Source organism: Trichechus manatus, unplaced genomic scaffold (genome assembly GCF_000243295.1).
Source record: "Trichechus manatus latirostris isolate Lorelei unplaced genomic scaffold, TriManLat1.0 scaffold00007, whole genome shotgun sequence".
Classification (NCBI taxonomy): domain Eukaryota; kingdom Metazoa; phylum Chordata; class Mammalia; order Sirenia; family Trichechidae; genus Trichechus; species Trichechus manatus.
The window spans coordinates 29,035,141-29,055,192 of record NW_004443943.1 but is presented as its reverse complement, the minus strand read 5'-3'; the positions used below and the strand labels follow the sequence as shown (position 1 = coordinate 29,055,192).

The 20,052-nt window shown below is 45.9% G+C and overlaps 1 protein-coding gene across 1 annotated transcript; it reads left to right on the top strand.

The window, feature by feature from the left end:
* The first annotated feature begins 9,691 nt into the window (after nucleotides 1-9,691).
* LOC105756671 (uncharacterized protein C10orf95) lies at nucleotides 9,692-10,796 on the top strand. The gene is given in 3 exon segments (XM_012557684.1): nucleotides 9,692-9,785; nucleotides 10,120-10,697; nucleotides 10,737-10,796. Coding segments are annotated over 3 exon segments (732 nt in total).
* Nucleotides 10,797-20,052: the final 9,256 nt, after the last annotated feature.

The window sequence follows — 20,052 nt, the reverse complement described above, 5'->3', positions numbered from 1 at the left end:
AAAATTTTTTGAGTCATCTTTTTTCTTGTGCTTTAGGTGAAAGTTTACAGCTCAAGTTAATTTCTCATACAAAAATTTATACACACATTGTTATGTGACCTTAGTTGCTATCCCTGTAATGTGATCACACATTCCTCCTTTCCACTCCAGATTTCCTGTGTCCATTCAACCAGCTCCTATCCCTTTCTGCCTTCTCATCTCGCCTCTGGACAGGAGCTGCCCATTTAGTCTCGTGTATCTACTTGAACTAAGAAGCACACTCTTCACGAGTATCATTTTATGTCTTATAGTCCAGTCTATTCTTTGTCTGAAGAGTTGGCTTTGGGAATGGTTTTAGTTCTGGGTTAACAGAGCCTGGGGGCCATGTCTTCTGAAGTTCCTCCAGTCTCAGTCAGACCATTAAGTCTGGTCTTTTTACCAGAATTTAAGTTCTGCACCCTACTTTTCTCCTGCACCATCAGGGATTCTCTGCTGTGATCCCTGTCAGGGCGGTCATTGGTGGTAGCCAGGCTTCATCTAGTTCTTCTGGTCTCAGGCTGTTGCAGTCTCTGGTTTATGTGGCCCCTTTTGTCTCTTGGGCTAATATTTTCCTTGTGACTTTGGTGTTCTTCATTCTCCTTTGCTACAGGTGGTTGGGACCAACTGATGCATTGTAGATGGCCACTCACTAGCTTTTAAGACCCCAGACGCCACTTACCAAAGTGGGATGCAGAATATTTTCTTAATAAACTTTGTTATGCCAATTGACTTAGACGTCCCCTGAAACCATGGTCCCCAGACCCCAGCCCCTGCTACACTGTCCCTCGAAGTGTTTGGTTGTGTTCAGGAAACTTCTTAGCTTTTGGTTTAGTCCAGCGGTGTTGACTTCCTGTGTACTGTGTGTTGTCCTTCCCTTTACCTAAGATAATTCTTGTCTACTATCTAGTTAGTGAATTCCCCTCTCCCTCCCCCTCTCATAACCATCAAAGAATGTTTTCTTCTGTGTTTAAACCTTTTCTTGAGTTCTTATAATAGTGGTGTCATACAATATTTGTCCTTTTGTGACTGTCAGTCCTCAAAATTTTTTAAATGCCATCTCCACATTTTTGTTCATGCTGTTCCTTCCACCTAAAATAGCCTAGATGTAACTAGATATGATTTCTCAGGCATATAGGGTATGATGCCTGGCTTTTACATCCATCATCATGAATTCTTACCACTCAGTTACTATTTTCCAATCCCATTTTATAAAGAAACCAAGGCCCTGAGGGTTAAATAAGCATCCCAAAGTCATCTAGCTATTAGGTGCTGGAGCCAAGATTCAAACAGATGTTTTCGACTAAAAAAAACTCAGCATTTTTCATTTCATCATGTCACCTACCACTAGCAGCTTATCAAATCCTGTCCATTCAAGGTCAAGTTCAGCGTCACAAGGTTTTCTCCGAGTATACCCAGTCAGGTATTCTCTCCCAACTTTGGATTACTCAGCCCCTGTATCAGGCATCAAATGCTTCCCTTACCCTCCTCCAGACCACAAGCTCCTTAAAGGCAGGCCCATCCCTGATGTCTGTCCCCTTCCCCACCAGGCTCATCACCATACAGTTGGTGCTTATGTGGATTGGACTGCCCCTAAAAGGCCAAGATGGGCATCTGTATGAACAGCAGCTGCAGCCACAGGTGCATCGTCATCCCCAGATTCCCTGTGCCCCTAGCTCTATGCTCTGCTTCGCTGTGATGATCAGAGAGAAAGATGCAGGCAACCTGGGCCCCCTCCAGGACCCTTCTTGGGGGGCTTTGATGTGACCCACTGAGTAAAACACATAAAGACAAGGCAACAGGTGTACCAAAAAAACAAATCCACCACCATGGCAGCCCTATAGGACAGAGGAGAACTGTCCCATAGGATTTCCAAAGCTATAAATCTTTACAGAAACAGACTGTCACATCTTTCTCCCCTGGATCGGCTGGTGGGTTCGAACCATGAACCTTTGGTTAGCAGGCAAGCGCTTTAATCACTGTGCCACCAGGGCTCCCTACAACAGGTGTACAAGAGGAATATTGATAATAACAAAAGGTACTATTTATTAAGCTTTTAGCATGTGCCCAGCACTGAGGGCAGTGAAGGAAGTAGGTTACCGAGAGTGGGGAAGTGACAGAATCAGATCTGTGTTTGGAAGGATCACTCCAGCATGGTGTGAAAACTCTCCTTGCTTCACCCCATCAGGTCGTGGGAAATAAAGGAACTGGAAAGGGATGAAAATAGCAATTATCTCCCTGAGTTCTGAACCAACCTATGGTGGGTGGGGGGCTGTGGGAGGATTGATAGGTTTGATGAAGGAAACTAAGAATGCCAGACTAGCCCCGGAGTGAGGGGCATAGGAAGGAGGGTGAATGCTTGGCTCCCATTCCTTCAGAAGGACCAAAGACTAAAGAAGCCATTAGTGCAGAGGGAAAAAACAGCATGTGACTTGGAGTTGAGAGCCCTGGGTCAGGTCTGAACGTTATCATCAACTAGCTACGTGACTTCGTTCCAACACCTGTGAAATGGAGAAAACAATTCCATTGCTTGCCTGTCCACAGGGGTATCCAATGAACGAATGACACTGAGAAGTACACTACCCTATGGAAATGTTAGGCGTGTCCTTTTCTCAACAAGCAGCTGACCTCTGAATTGTTGGCAGGTGTTTCCTATTTCACCCTCCAGAGCTGTTTCCTGACCAGCTCCCCACAGCAGGGTCCAGGCTTCACAGGGGCTGCTGGGGGGGCCCCACCCTCTACCCCAAATACTAGTGGACCCATTCTGCTCCTCAGGCTGGAAATGAACTTTCACCCTATGGGTGTGTGTTTTTGAAGCTCCTCAAGTGGTTCTACTACGCCACAGGGACTAAGATCCATTATGTTAATGCTTGGATCCCGGCCTTACCCACTGCATCCACGACCCTCGACCCCCAGGAATCTCTTTCCGCAAGTATTCCACCCTCGTCCCTTGAGTCCAAGCTTCTCCCATTCTGATTGAAGGGCTCTTCCAACCCACAACCTGATCACCTCGGGAACCCCCGCACACAGCCCCCAGGACTCCCGGAGCTGAGAGCACTCCCGTCCCCTTGGGCCTTTTGTTTGGGTCTGACCGACCCCCAGTCCAGCCCGCTCCAGCCCCCGAGCCCCGGCCGCTGGCCAGCTCTCACCGCTGTCATCGCAGGCGTGGAGGAATCCCGCGGCTGCCCCGAGCCAGGTGTGAGCCAGTGCGCCTGCGCGCAGCCGGCAGGCTCTTCCCCATCCTCTCCCTCCGCCCCCGCTCAACGATTGGCTCCCCGCGTCCCTAGCCCGCAGCTTGGGCAGGTGACCGCGTCTGAGCTTGCCATCGCCATCTTTGTCATGGGCGCCTGCCCTTAGGGACCAAAAAGAGAAAGTGGACAGTAGCAAGGAGGCAGATTGCCTGAATTCCTGACAGGCTCGCACCTTCTCTTTCACCTCCAGGAGGGGTTAATGTCTTTTGCGTTCAAATCAACAGTCTTACAGAGAATGAAGAGAGCTCAGCACCTGCCTCAGGCCTGGTATGATTGGATGCACAGCTAACGAAGATACGGAGGTGGTAGCAGCATGATCTGGGACTCCCCAGTACTGGATTGTGAGCCCCTCAAGGATGGGCAGTAGGGCTCAGAGTACAGCACCCAGGGTTGGGGGGAGTATTGGGCCACAGGAGCCAGACTTGAAAGAGCAACCTCGCAGCCCAGCCTCCTCATGTTAATAATAAAAACCAGTTGAGGTAGAGTCCCTACTCATAGCGACCCCATAGGATTTCCAGACTGCCTTATCTTTCTCCTGTGCAACCGCTGGTGGTTCGAACCGCCAACCTTTCAGTTGGCCAGGGCTCCTTATATTAATAATAGTAATAAAATATAAGGAACATGGAGCTCTTACTATGTGCCCTATACTGTGTCAATAAGCACTCTAAGGGCATTTTCTTGTTGAATTCTCACATCATCCCTGGGAGCTAGGTGCTGTTATCTCCATTTTACAGATGATGAAACAGGTTCAGAGAGATTCAGTGAATTTCACACAAGTAAGAGGTCCAGTCAAGCTGGAACCCAGGTCTCCTGACACCCAGAACAGGGGTCTTTCCTCTTCCATAGCTGCCACACCTACCCCTGCCCTGACCTTCAAAGTCAGGTTTTGTTTTGCCTGGCCTACTCTGTGAAGGATGTTCCAGGTCTTTCTCCCAACTGGCCTGTAAGTCCACCACCCTGAATAGGTTTTTGTACACACTGCTCAGTTTCCCTACCCTGGGATAAAGGGCAAGGAACATTGCCTTTGTCTTCTAAGGGACCTGGGACTCAATCCTCTAGCTCCACTGTTTCTTTGCTAAGCTTTTTGTGGTCTTCTGTTTTTATGCTTCACAGGGCTTTTGTGGGTCTTAAATAAGAAACAAGGGTGTGAGAACTTTGTGAACTGTTGACCCTTACACCTTTGTTGATTGTTGTTATCAAGCTCCCTGCAACTCCCCCACCCCACAACCCTCACTGTACCTGGCAAAGGACCCCATCCACAGTAAATGATCCGAAAGATGTGCAGCCAACATCCAATATATATGGACGCTTTGGCAAAGCTCTCCCTAGCTCTCAATCCTGCATCCAGCTTGTCATCATCTGGCCTCTGGTTCTTGGGATTTGAGCCAGCAGCCTACCACCTGACCTGCAGATTTTGGGATTCGCCCAGCTTCCATAGCCCTGTGAGCCAGCAGCCTGCCATCTGACCTGCTGATTTTGGGTTCTTCAGCCTGTGCAACCACATGAGTCAGAAGAAGCCTCCAGCAGCCTGACACCTGACCCACAGATTTGGGACTTGCCAGCCTCCACAACTGCCTCAGCCATCTCCTTGAGATAAATCTTTCTATTTTTATATATATATATATATATATATATATAGTTTTCCTGAGTTATTGTGAGGACCTCCTCCATGACTAGCTTCCAGCCTCTCTCTCTCCAATCTGTCCTCCACTTTGCCCCCAAGTGAGAGTCTTAAAACACAGATCTGACCACAAGGCTCCCTGATCAAAAACTAGTAGGTTGCTGTATTTTGAACTTTTTAATAATAAAATGCTGAGGGGAAAGTATTCAGAGATGTATCCATTAATGCAAGCAATAGAAGACCCCATTCAAATTAAGCAAAAAAAAAAAAAGGAATTTATTGACTTGTGTGTCTTTCAAATCCAGGACTCAAACGATGTCATCAGGACCCAATTTCTTTCTCTGCCTCTCCTCTCCATTTCTTTTGTGGCTCCATGTTCAGACAGGCCTTCGCCTCACAACCCACCCTGCAGTCTTTCAGATTTCCGTCCTGTGGAAAGAGAGCACTTCCATTCAACAAGAGAACAAACTCCTGGGCTTAGCTCCCATTGGTCCAAATTGGGTCACGTGGCTATCCCAAACCAATCACTATGTCCAGATGGATGGCAATGCTGATTGGTTTAGGCCTAAATCACCTGCACACCCCGAAGGTTGGAACGGAGTGAACTCCCCCAGACCACTTAACTGACAGTAGGTAAGGTGTAGGAGACAAAAAAGACCTGGGAGCTGCTACTGGAGCCAGGGTAAGGAATTCCAAGAAACTCACTGCTTGGTCCTTTTCTTTTTCCTGAAAGCTTCCTCCCCAGGCCAGCAGGGGTCCTCAGCAAGCATGCGGGGACCAAATGCCTAAAAAGTTGAAGTCCGGGCTCCTCACTCTCCCAGGCTTTGACTTGGGCTTAGTCTTCAACTCTCCCCACCCAGGTGTGACCAGATCCCTCCTGGGGAGGGAAAGCAGGTGGAGAAATTGGGTCAATCCCATGGGCCCAACATTAAGCTCTAGGCAGGGGTGAGGTCAATCCATAAGTAGCCTTCAGACACCCCTCAGGTCCTGGAATTTTAGGGGATGGGGAATATTATAAATAGGGGTGGGGAGGTGTATTAGTTTCCTATTACTGCTGTTAACAAATTATTACAAACTCAGTGGCTTCAAACAATGCACATTTATTATTTTACAGCTCTGGATTCAGAAGTCCGAAACAGGTCTCATGGGCTAAAATCAAGGTGTTGGTAGGGCTGCGTCCCTTTCTGCAGGCTTTAGGGGAGAATCTATTTTCTTGCTTCTAGAGACTCTCCACATTCTTGGCTTATGGTGACCTTCAAAGACAGCAATGGTCAGTCAAGTCTTTTTCACATCAAATGACTGACTCTTCGGCATCCTCTTTCAAATTTAGGTCCCTTGTAGTTACACTGTCCCTGGTGATGCAGTGGTTAAGAGCTACAGCTGCTAACCAAAAGGTGGGCAGTTTGAATCCACCAGCCACTCCTGGAAACCCTATGGGGCAGTTCTACTCTGTCTTATAGGGTTGCTATGAGTCAGAATCGATAATGACAATGGGTTTTGGGTTTTTGATGGTTACACTGGACCCACACGAATAATCTCCTTTTAAACTAAGCTAATAAGCAACCTTAATTCCATTTGCAACCTTAGTCCCCCCTTGCCATGTAACAACATATTCACAGGTTCTGGGAATAAGGACATGGATATCTGGAGGGGGTGGGGGGGCATTATTCTACCTACCACAGGAGGTTTCTTCCAATAGCTGGGCCCAGTTCTTATAATGGGTGGAGGGAAAGGCTCCCTTCTTGGAGCTGTGACGTAGTGGGTGTATGGGAAATTCCAAATGAAGCCCTGGTCAAGTCCAGAGCCCAGCCCCAGTAGCTGCCCTCACTAGGCCATTGGTCCAAGTTTGACTTGGAAGAGTGGCTCAGTCAGGAACAAATAAATGTGACATCACTAAGGTGATGGCAGAAGGCCTTCCAAAGGGTAGCTGGGCTTTGAGGGATGCTGAGAACCCAGGAGAGCCTGGGGGTGGGGGTGCTGGTAATCCTCCTTGAATCAACAGGGGAAGGGGAGGGAGAGGGAAAGTGTGAAGGCCCCACAGCTCAGCAGCTGGGGAGGTATCAGTTTTAGTCATTCAGCAGCTACCACCCACCTCACTGGGGGAAAGTAAGGTGACCTGCCCCCAGAGGGGACTGGAGCTCGGGCAGGGGACACTTACCAAGACTCACCCCATGCTGATGGTGCAATCTCTTTGGCTTCACCAGAGTGGCTTCTAGGCTTTGGCATTAGTTGGCTGGTGTAAAAATGGTGTGGGGGTGGCATCTGACCTCCTCTAACTTCACAAGGAGGAAGGAGAATCAAGATCAACAGCCCAAGGCTAATTCCTATGAGGCAGAGGTCAGACATGCCTCCTCTCTCCACCATCTTTACCAATTCTGACACCAGCCATCCCTCCCATGGCACTCCCTACTTCTCTGCTGGGTTCCATAATTCATTGCAGTGGCCACACAGAACTCACAGACAATACTTACGATTATGGGGTTTATTAGGGAAGTAACAGGTTACGATTCAGGTTCAGAAACGCTCAGGATACAGTTCTTCCATGAAGACAGCATCTTCTCCGCTGTGCTCACAGGCACGCCTCTCTGGCCCTCAGCCTTTGTCCTGCTCAGGCAAGTGTTACAAAGCTCTTTTAGCTCTGCTGATAAGTGCCCGGAGGCACCCCACTCCACCAGCAAGTTTCCTGCCCAAAGACACTCAGCTTTCTCACTCTGTGGGCTGGGAAGTCCACCACACCATCCCCTGCTGGTCTCTCCTGCCATTGTTTCTCTGCCACTTGCTTCTCAAGAGCTCTCTCTATCTCTATCTCCTGGTTCCAGGAGCTCCTCAGCACAGGGATCCCAGGTCCAAAGGACACATTCTCCGCTCCTGGCTGTTCTTCATTGGTGGTAGTGGGATCCTCTCTTTGCTCTGGAATTGGCTCTCTTTTAAGCTTGGCAGGATGGCAAAGTTGACCAATCCCTTTGGTGGGCCACAATTACTCTATCTGTACAGTCCTCCCCAATCACTGTATGTGAGTCACAAAGACCATGGCTAGAAGGGTCACATTATGTAATTCATTGCACCGCAATTGGGTTCAAATCCCACTGTGCCACTTATAGGGTGTGTACAAGGCAAGGTCATAGAAGCTCCACAGACACGTCCAAACTCCCTGAGGGACCGAATTACTGGGCTGAGGGCTATGGGGACCATGGTCTTGGGAAACATCTAGTTCAATTGGCATAACATAGTTGATAAAGAAACTGTTCTACATTCTACCTTGGTGAGTAGCATCTGGGGTGTTAAAAGCCTGTGAGCAGCCATCTACGATACTCCACTGGTCTCACCTCTTCGGGAGCAAGGGAGAATGAAGAAAACAAGATACAAGGAAAAGATTAGTCCAAAGGACTAATGGACCACAGCTATCACAGCCTCCACCAGACTGAGGCCAGTACAACTTGATGGTGCCTGGCTACTACCACTGACTGCCCTGACAGGGATCACAACAGAGGGTCCTGGACAGAGCTGGAGAAAAACATAGAACAAAATTCTAACTCACAAAAAAAGACCAAACTTACTGGCCTGACAGAGACTGGAGAAACCCCAAGAGTATTGCTCCTGGATACCCTTTTAGCTCCATAATGAGTCACTCCTGAGGTTCACCCTTCAGCCAAAGATTAGACAGGTCCATAAAACAAAACGAGACTAATGGGGCACACCAGCCCAGGGACAAGGACTAGAAGGCAGGAGGGGGCAGGAAAGCTGGTAATAGGGAACAAGGTCAAGAAGGGAGAGTATTGACATGTTGTGGGGTTAACCAATGTCATAAAACAATATGTGTACTAACTGTTTAATGAGAAACTATTCGTTCTGTAAACTTTCATCTAAAGTATAATAAAAAAATTAAAAAAAAAATCAAATCCCACTGTGCCACTTATAGGTTGTGTGATCCAAGGAAAGTGGCCTAACCTTTCTGAGCCTCTGGCTCCTTATCTGTTAAACGAGAATGCTGTCATCGTTTACTTCACATGGCTGTTAAGAATTAGGAGACTTCATGTAACATTCTAGAGGGGAAGACTGTGAGAAAGTCTGAAAGAAGCCCCAGCATGGATTGGTGATAAGTCTAATATTGTCAGCATGAGCCTGAGACAGGCAAAGGGTTGAATTTTGCCCTTACCATAACTAGCTGTGTGAGTTTGGGCAAGTTACTTAACCTACATGAGCTCCAGTCATTGAATACATCTACTGTGTACCTAGGAGCCCTGGTGGTGCAATGGTTAAGCGCTCAGTTGCTACCTCAAAGATCAGCAGTTTGAACTCACCTGCTGCTCGCGGAAGAAAAGAACTGGCAATCTGCTCCCGTAAAGATTAGAGCCTAGCCAACTCTATAGGACAGTTATACTCTGTCCTATCGGGTCACTATGAGTCGGAATTGACTGAACAGCACAAAACAACATTGTGTACCAACTCTGAGGCAAGCAGCTTCCTGCTATGTAAAGTGAGGATGATATTAGTACTTTCTTCCCAGGGTTGATGTGAAATTGAAGTTAGATGCTTATAAGCAACCTGATTCAGTGCCTGGTGTGTAAGGGCTTCACTCAAATGTTAGGGTAACCCAACCCATCTGGAGGGGCTGGGAGGTTGGGGTGCGGGTTGGAAAGAGAGTTGGGAAGTGTATGTTGTGGGGAGGGCACAGACCTTAGCCTTTAGGTTGGGCCGGTGTGACAGTCGGCTCACCCAGGTGTACACACAGGCTGGTTGGCCCCTGGCCAGCTCAAGGTGTTTCCCTTTGCCTGGTAACAGGGAGGTGTGGCTGAGGTAGGGCATGGAGGGGGATAGCTCGACTGAAAAGTGGCAGAGAGGAGCCCCACTCTGGACCCCTCTGGCTGGGGACCAACTCCCCAGGCTGAAGGAGACATGTAAGTGGGGAGCTACCTGCGAAGAACATGTCAGGGCTGAGGGCTTGGGTCCTTATTACCTGCTAGGAGCATGGGGTTCAGGCCCAGCCTGCCCAAGAGATGAGGCAGGGAACTGAACACCTGATTTAGGGAGAGTTCCCAAAAGCCAGGCGGTATATATGGGCGTCTGCCATTAACCAGAGGCCTCTGGGTTACCAGGCTGCAGAGACGGGTAGTGATAGTGGTGGTGGTGGTGGTAAGAACAAAGTCTGTGCCCGCTCCCACAGCTCTAGAACTCGACCAGGCCCCAGCAAAAATGCCCTACGCCTGAAGTTCAGACCATGTACTCATACAGCTGCCTGCCGCCCGAGGAGGGCCTCTGGCCTCCGCTGCAGCCCCTTATCTCCACGTACCTGCCCGCCCCTCTGCTGCTGCCTCCCATCCAGGCCCACAACTTCTGCAGCCGGCCCCCGAGCATGAGCGCGAGTGAGTGGGCGTCCCCGCGGGAGTACCACTGCTTCTACTGCCCAAACGCACCCCTGCCGCCAGCCCCGCCCCTGTGGGCCTTTCCGCAGGCTTACGCCGCAGTCCTGGGCCCGCCGTTCCCCGCGACCGGCTATGCGGGGCCCGTGCTGCAACCCCCCACGGCGGCGGCGGCGGCAGCGGCGGCAGGCGAGAGCTGGGCGCCGTGGCCAGAGGGCGGTAGCCTGCAGGCTGAGCTGCGCTGGGGCCGCGTGGTGCTCGCCCCGGGCCCGCAGCGCAAGCTGCCCGACTACGTGCTTCGGGAGTTGCGGCGCGTGTATGGCACTTACCCGCGCACCGACGTGCGCATCACCTACCGCCGCGGCGAGTTCCTGTTGCAGGCCGCGCCGCGTGTCCGCGAGCCCGAGTACCGCGTCGAGAGGCGCGTGCTGCGCCGGCCCGCCAGCGGCGGTAGCGACTTCGCCGCCGACCGACGCTCGGGCGGCGGAGACTTCAGCCCAGCCCGGGAAACTAAGGAACGCGGCCGCCAGAAGAAGAGGAAAGGCCTGAGCTGAGGGCGCCGGAGGGCCTAGCGGGCGGCGCAGCTCTCCCCTGCGCCGCCCGCCAGCCAGAGAGGAGAGCAGCTTCTTCACCTATGTAGAGAGCTGAGTGCAACTGTCACCTGTCTTTTTTACATTTTTACCAAGACCCCGATGCTGCCCGCCGCCCATTCCTGCACTTACTTGGTTTCTCTCACGTTATTGCTGGACGATGGGGGAAGGGCAAAAAGGGATGAAGGCATCTCTGGGTGTCCTGTTCCTTTATGTCCAGAGAGACTTGGGAAGCCTGGGTGTGGGGTGGAGGAAGGGCCCAGATCCTTTATTTCCTCAGTTCCTCCTCTTCCCCATCTTTTTCCCCTCCCCAGTAGCCTGCCCCACAATAAGCTCCAGGTTTGCCTTTCTTCCTCTCCTCTCCCTTGCAGAACTCCCCGCACCACGCCCTCCACAAGCTCAGGGCCAGTGATCCCCAACTTGTAATGAAAAGATAATAAATGAATGCAGTCAAGTGTATGCTGTGAGATCATTTTTATAGCTTGGGCGTTTCCACATCTGTGTAATGGGAGCGTTACCTCCCTGCCTGGGGTCTAGGGAGGTGTCAGGAAAAGAGTGGAAGTTAGGGTGGGCCTCTGGAGACGATGTGCCCCTGGACCAGCTGGGCTTAGCTTCCCTCTTCACCAGCCCTCCTCCAGCGTGCAGGCTGTCACCCCTTCTAGACTCCCTTGATCCTGCAGCCCACCACCCACAGATAGATTCTGAGGGTATAAACTCTATTGTTGAGGTGTAGCAGGCTGGCTGGAGAAGGGGTACTTGAGACCTAGGTTTAGGGCTGGCTCTGACATTTTCTAGTCATGAAACTTTAGGTTCTCCAAGCCTCAGTTTCTTCATCTGTAAAAGGGGCATAAAACCAACCAAGCCTACCTGGAAGGTTCATGAGGGTTGAAATTTATGAATGAATGAATGAATATGGAAAAAAAAGAAAGTACTTGTTTTCTGATTCTTGCCAACGGTCTTTAATTCTTAATAGGCTGAGGTTTGCAAAATTCTAGGGGTTTGCTGGAAGGTTAGGCCACACATCCAGTTTTAACTATGGGTCAAGCCTAATCACCAGGTCTGATGCGCAAGCTGTAGCAATCTGGCCCCTGGTGGAACTACTTTTACTGAACTTCCCTTTGTAGCTGGCCAACAGATACCTGGATATACAGGTGTGTTATTGAAGCTGTGGACCATGTGATTGCACAGTGCCATGTTTATGAGCTTCATGGAGAAGTTCTTTCAAACCTCAGCAGTTGGGAAAGGTGTTTGTCTTAATAAGTGGTTTGGTTTTATCTTTTAAGCACCAAAGATCTCTTGTTTCCTCATTCTCTGGAGCTCAGCCAAATTTGCTTAGCATCTTTTGTATAAAACCTGGATCCTGAACTCTGTTACCCCTAGTTTCATCTTATTTCCCCCCCTTTTTTTTTTAAATTATAAAAATACTGGAAGGTGGTATGGTATGGTGTGATGGGCCTGCTGTAAATTATTTAACACCCCTGAGCTTATTTCCTCATCTACAAATGGGGATGATGATATTAGGACCTATTTCACAAGCTTATTGAGAAGATGCCATGAAATTCTGCACATAAAACGTTTAGCATAGTGCCTGGCGTGTACTAAGTGCTCCTATGTTAGTGTTTATTTATTTATTTTAAAGTTTATAATACAGAAATATATAGGAAGTTAAAGTCTTTGCTAACTCCTGTCACCCCCAAATGATTACTGGTGTCCAATTTATTATTTTCCCGTAGTGGTTAACAGTTCAAATCAACCAGGTGCTCCTTGGAAACCCTATGGGGCAGTTCTGCCCTATCCTATAGGGTCACTGAGTCGGAATCGACTTGATGGCAACAGGTTTTGGTTTTTTGATTTATACGTTGGACATCGGTCCATGCCAGTGTACATAGAGCAACCTCATTCTTTACCAGTCATCCAGTATTCTATGGTATTCGGATTATTTTCAATTCTTAGCTACTAAAAGTCCATCCGTGACGGTTGAACAATATGATAAACATATTTAATATCACTGAACTGTACATGCGAAGATTGTTGATATGGCAAATATTTTGTTACCTATATATTTACCACAATAAAAAAAGAAAGAAAAAGAAGTCTTGAAAATTCACTTTGTGGTAATATATTGAGCTATAATAAACTTATTTTTGTACTCTGAAAAAAAAAACCATCCAACAAATTTCTTAAACCACAAACCAAACTCATTGCCATCAGGTTGATTCCAACTCATAGCGACCCTGTAGGACAGAGTAGAACTGCCCTATAGTATTTCCAAGGCTGTAATCCTTATGAAAGCAAACTGTCACATCTTTCTCACATGGAGTAGCTGGTGAGTTTGAAACACTGACCTTTTTGTTAGTAGCTGAGCACTTAACCACTGCACCACCAGAGCGCCTTACAAGTGCTGTTGTCGATTTGATCCTGGATAGATAGATCTTAAAAGAGCATAATGCTCAAGGCAGACGTTCTTTGCTATTTAAGCTAAACTATTGTTTGGTTTTAAGAAGACTTCAGGGGATATTTTTGGTTTAGGTTTAAAGATTATCTCAGGGCAATAGTGGGATGGTTAAGGTTGTATGTCAGCTTGGCTGGGTCATGATTCTCAGTGGTTTGGCAGTTATGATGTAGTTTGATAACTATGTAATAATGTAATCACTCCATGATGAGATCTGTTATGAGCAGCCAATCAGTTGAAAGGGAGTTTCTTTGGGATGTGGCCTGCATCCAATGTAGGTGGACTTTCTGGTAAAGCTCACTGGCTCTTGCTCAGTCTGTCTAGATCCTGCTGCTGGCTCTTGTTCACCTGACCTCTGGTTCTTGGGATAGAGCTAGCATCTTACCTGCCGATCTTGGAATTTTTTACCTCCACAGCCTGTGAGCAAGAGGCCTGCTGTCTGACCTGCCAATTTTGGGTTCACCAGCCTCTGCAGTTAAGTGAGTCAGGAGAAACCTCCAGCCTGACCCCTGGATTGGGACTTTCCAGCTTCTACAACTATGTGAGCCATTTCCTTGATATAAATCTCACTATCTCTATATATTTATATGCTTCACTAGTTTTGCTTCTCTAGAGAACCCAGCCTAAGACAAATAGTTTCAGGGGTGCATCCAGCCTTCATGGCTCCAGGATGTCTGGATTCCATTAGAATTTGAAATTTTCCCCCTTTTGATCAGGATTCTTCTCCAGAGTATTTGATCAAAATGTGGCCTATATTCTTCACAAATGTTAATGTCATGAAAGACAAAGGAGGCTGAGAAATTATTTAATGAAACAGGGAAACTGAATGGAATGCATGGTTCTGGTTAGGGATCCTGGATCAGAATAAAAATGGCTACAAAAGAAAATGAGCAAGATTTGAATGAGAACTACTAATGAGATACTAGTAGTACATCAATGTTAAATTCTCTGATTTTTATAATTCTACTGTGGTTATTTAAAAGAATGGCCTTGTTCTTAGAAAATTCACACTGAAATGTTTAGGGGTAAAGAGGCATCAAATCTGTAACCTACTCTCAAATTATTCAGAAAAAAAACTTATGTATATATGCACTATATACATATGTGTATATATATATATATATACTATGTATGTGTATATATTATATACATATACACACATATAACTTTACATATATATATAGTCTTAGGCTGGGTTCTTCAGAGAAGCAAAACCAGTAAAGCGTATAAATATATAGAGATTTATATCAAGGAAATGGCTGATGCAGTTGTACAGGCTGGAATGTCCCAAGTCCATTGGTCAGGATAGAGGCTTCTCCTGATTCATGTAGCCACAGGGGTTGGCGAACCCAAGATCAGAACGTCAGAGAGCAGGGTTCTTGCTCACAGGCTGCGAAGATTGATGAATCCCAAGATCGGCAGGCAAGACCACAGGTAAGCTGCTAGCTCAAGTTCCAAGAACTGGAGGTCAGATGATCAACAGCCAGCTGCAGGATCCAGATCGAGCAAAAGCCCACAAGCCTTGCTAGAAAGTCCACTTATAGTCAGTGCAGGCCACATACTCAAGGAAACTCCCTTTCAATTGATTGGCTACTCACAGCAGATCTCATCATGGAAGTGATCACAACATCATACAACCACTAAACTACATCATAACTGCCAAACCCCTGAGAATCGTGGCCCGGCAAAGTTGACACACAACTTTAACCACCATATACATAGACAGAGAGAGCCAGAGAGAGAGCCTGGTGGCACAATGGTTGAGTGCTTGGCTGCTAACCAAAAGATTGGCAGTTCAAACCCACCCAGCAGTCTGAGGAAAAAAGACCTGGTAATCTGCTTCCATAAATATTACAGCCAAGAAAATGCTACAGGGCAGTTCTACTCTGTCACATGGGGTTGCTATGAGTTGGAATTGACTTGATGGCACCCAACAACACATGTATATGTGGGTGTGTGTATATATATTCATGACTCAAAATGAGAAGAAACAGCTGGAAACATCCATTAACAATCGGAACATGGAATGTACAAAGTATGAATCTAGGAAAATTGGAAGTTATAAAAAAATGAAATGGAACACATAAACATCAATATCCTAGGCATTAGTGGGCTGAAATGGACTGGTATTGGCCATTTTGGATCAGCCAATCATATGGTCTACTATGTGGGGAATGACAAATTGAAGAGGAATGGCTTTGCATTCATTGTCAAAAAGAACATTTCAAGATCTATCCTGAAGTACAACGCTGTCAGTGATAGGATAATATCCATACGCCTACAGGAAATACCAGTTAGTACGACTATTATTCAAATTTACACACCAACCACTAGGGCTAAAGATGAAGAAATTGAAGATTTTTACCAACTTCTGCAGTCTAAAATTGATCAAACATGCAATTAAGATGCATTGATAATTACTGGCAATTGGAATGCAAAAGTTGGAAACAAAAAAGAAGGAAAGGTAGTTGGAAAATAACAATGCCTGAAATCACGTGATAGAATTTTGCAAGACCAACGACTTCTTCATTGCAAATACCCTTTTTCAACAACATAAATGACAACTATATACATGGACCTCGCCAGATTAAATACCCAGGAATCAAATCAACTACATGTGTGGAAAGAGATGATGGAAAAGCTCAATATCATCAGTCAGAACAAGGCCAGAGGCCAATTGCGGAACAGACCATCAATTGCTCATATGCAAGTTCAAGTTGAAGATGAAGAAAATTAGAACAAGTCCACAAGAGCCAAAGTACGACCTTGAGTATATCAATTTAGAGACCATCTCAAGAATAGATTTGATGTAGCGAACACTAATGACCGACGACCAGACAAGTTGTGAAATGACAATAAGGACATCATACATGAAGAAAGCAAGAGGTCATTTTTTCTTTTTAAGACAGGAAAGAAAGAAAATATCAACATGGATGTCAGAAGAGACTCTGAAATTTGCCCTTGAACGTAGAGTAGCTAAAGTGAAAGGAAGAAATGGTGAAATAAAAGAGCTGAACGGAAGATTTCAAAGGGCGACTCGAGAAGACAAAGTAAAGTATTATAATGAAATGTACAAAGACCTGGAAATAGAAAACCGAAAGGGAAGAACACGCTCAGCATTTCTCAAGCTGAAAGAACTGAAGAAAACATTCAAGCCTCTAGTTGGAATATTGAAGGATTCTACAGGGAAAATATCAAATGACACAGGAAGCATCAAAACATCTGGAAGGAATACACAGTCATCGTACCAAAAAGAACTGATTGATGTTCAACCATTTCAGGAAGTAGCATATGATCAAGAACCTGAAGAAAGGAGTCCAAGTCTCACTGAAGGCACTGGCAAAAAACAAGTATCCAGGAATTGAAGAAACACCAATTGAGATGTTTCAACAAATGGATGCAGCGCTGGAAGTGCTCATTCATCTCTGCCAAGCTACATGGCCAACCAACTGGAAGAGATCCATATTTGTACCCATTTAAAAGAAAGGTGATTAAATAGAATGTGGAAATTATCAAACAATATCATTAATATCACACACAAGTAAAATTTTGCTGAAGATCATTCAAAAGTGGTTGCAGCAGTACATCAACAGGGAACTGCCAGAAATTCAAGCTGGATTTGGAAGAGGACATGGAAAAAGGGTTATCATTGCTGATGTCAGATGCATCCTGGTTGAAAGCAGAGAATACCAGAATGATGTTTACGTGTGTTTTATTGACTATGCAAAGGCATTTGACTGTGTGGATCATAACAAATTACAGATAATATTGAGAAGAATGGGAATTCCAAAACACTTAATTGTGCTTGTGAGGAACCTGCACTTAGACCAAGAGGCAGTAGTTCGAACAGAACAAGGGGATACTGTGTGGTTTAAAGTCAAGAAAGGTGTGTATCAGGGTTGTATCTTGTCACTGTACTTATTCGATGTGTATGCTGAGCAAATAATCCGGGAAGCTGGACTATATGAGGAAGAAAAATGGATCAGCATTGGAGGAAGAATCATTAACAACCTGCATTATACAGATGACACAGCCTTGTTTGCTGAAAGTGAAGAGGACTTGAAGCACTTACAGACGAAGATCAAAGACCACAGCCTTCAGTATGGATTACACCTCAACATAAAACAAAAATCCACACAACTGGACCAATAAGCAACATCATGATAAACAGAGAAAAGATTGAAGTTGTCAAGGATTTCGTTTTACTTGGATCTACAATCAATGCCCATGGATGCAGCAGTCAAGAAATCAAATGACACGTTGTATTTGGTAAATCTGCTGCAAAAGACCTCTTTAAAGTGTTAAAAAGCAAAGATGTCACTTTAAGGACTAAGGTGTGCCTAACCCAAGCCATGGTGTTGTCAATCACCTCATATGCATGTGAAAGCTGGACAATGAATAAGGAAGACAAGAAGAAGAATTGATGCCTTTGAATTATGATGTTGGTGAAGAATATTGAATATACCATGGACTGCCAAAAGAAGGAATAACTCTGTCTTGGAAGAAGTACAGCCAGAATGTTCCTTAGAAGCAAGGATGGCAAGACTTCGTCTCACATACTTTGGAAGTGTTATTAGGAGGGACCAGTGCCTGGAGAAGGACATCATGCTTGGTAAAGTGGAAGGTCAGCAAAAAAGAGGAAGGCCCTCAAAGAGATGAATTGACACAGTGGCTGCAAAAATGGGCTCAAGCATAACAACGATTGTGAGGATGGCTCAGGACTGGATGATGTTTCATTCTGTTGTACATAGGGTCATTATGAGTCAGAACCGACTCAATGGCACCTAACAACTACAACACAGATTGAATTGTGCCCCCCCCCAAAATATCTGTCAGCTTGTCTAGGTCATGATTCCCAGTATTGTATGATTGTCTACCATTTTGTCATCTGATGTGATTTCCCTTTGTATTGTAAATTATATCACTATCATGTAATAAGATGGATTAGTGGTAGTTATACTGATGAGATCTACAACATTAGTGTCTTAAGGCAATCTCTTTTGAAATACAAAAGACAGAAGCGAGTAGAGAGACGTGGGGACCTCGTACCACCAAGAAAGCAGCTCTGGGAGCAAAGCACGTCCTTTGGACCTGAGGTTCCTGCACTCATATGCTCCCAGACCTAGGGAAGACTGATGACAAGGATTTCCTCCAAAGCTGACAGAGAAAGCCTTCCCCTGGAGCTGGCACCCTAAATTCGGTCTTCTAGCCTACTGGACTGTGAAAGAATAAACTTTTTGTTAAAGCCATCCAGTTGTGGTATTTCTGTTATAGCAGCACTAGATAATTAAGACATATATGTATATAGATATATATGTAATATGGAGCCCTGGTGGCGCAGTGGTTCAGAGCTTGGCTGCTAACCAAAAGGTGGGCAGTTCGAATCTACCAGCCGCCCCTTGGAAACCCTATGGGGCAGTTCTACTCTGTTCTATAGGGTCACTCTGAGTTGGAATTGACTTGACAGCAATGGGTTACACGTAATACGTAAGAGGAAGAGCACCCCAAATTAACTTTGGACTCCCAACATGAGATGGTGGCTATGTACTAAGGTCTGAGGTTAAAACTCCGTTTTAAATCAAAAGTAACTTCTGCATAGAGAATGCAGCCTGTCTTTTCTCTAACTCTCCACTGTACCCTGAGAAAATTACTTGGTAAACAATTTTAGGGAAGAATGTGATTTTTGTTTGCTTAAAGGTTTTGCTTGCTTAAGAACACTCCTTGTTCAGGAAACTGAGTCCAAAATAATTCTCAGAACAGATGCTTACTCAAGATAAACTTTAGAATTACACATGTCCTCCCTGTAGTCATCCAAGGAGCATCTCATGATTATTTTGAGGTCTGATGTACCCAATTTAATGATTACTTTATAACTTTTGTGGAAACCCTGGTGGTGTAGTCATTAAGAGTTCAGCTGCCAACCAAAAGGTTGGCAGCTCAAATCCACTAGGTGCTCCTTGGAAACAGTATGGGGCAGTTCTACTCTGTTCTATAGGGTTGCTATGAATCAGAATTGACTTGACAGCAATGGTCTTCTTTGGTTTTATAACGTTTAAAAAAAATTTTAGAAACGTATGTAATCTACCAATCAGATGTACCCTCACCCAATTTCGTTAACTATTACCTAAATGTCAACTAATCACTGAATTTTACTGAAGTTCCTTGTAACCATTACCTAAATGTCAACCAATCACTAAATTTTTATTGAAGTTTCTTGTATTTTCTTATAAAAACTCCATGAACTGTCTCCTGCTTGGATCACTTAGTTCAGAATCCTCTGGATGGACCTTGTGATTACCAGTTTGCGAATTGCCTTGCCGCTCAATAAAAGCTCTTTACTTTTAATTTCAACCAGACTCTGCTGTTTTTGCTCTATGACATTTCTTGGTGTCAGAAGTGGGATCTGAGGGAGAGCTGTTGGGGCGACCCCCAAGAGGCTCGAGAACTAGAGCCCCGGTACCAGCAGGAGACTCTTAGGTTACCACTTCCCCAGACCTCCTCCGGAGTTGCCTCAGGTAAGTCCCTATCAGATCCGAACTCTGCCCTTTTTGCGTAGAGGTATTCCAGCTTTACTGAGGATTACTTTCTCTTTCATTTTTGTGCAAACTTGTTTTCTCTTTAATTTGTCCTAGGATTAGTGCATAATTTTGTCTAGGTAGAGGTTATTCTACTCCTCAAAGTCTCAGCAGCTATGGAGGTAATTCTACCTTCAAAGAGCTCTGGGTCACTATAAGCAGCAAAATTTGGGCACGGGTCAACCAGT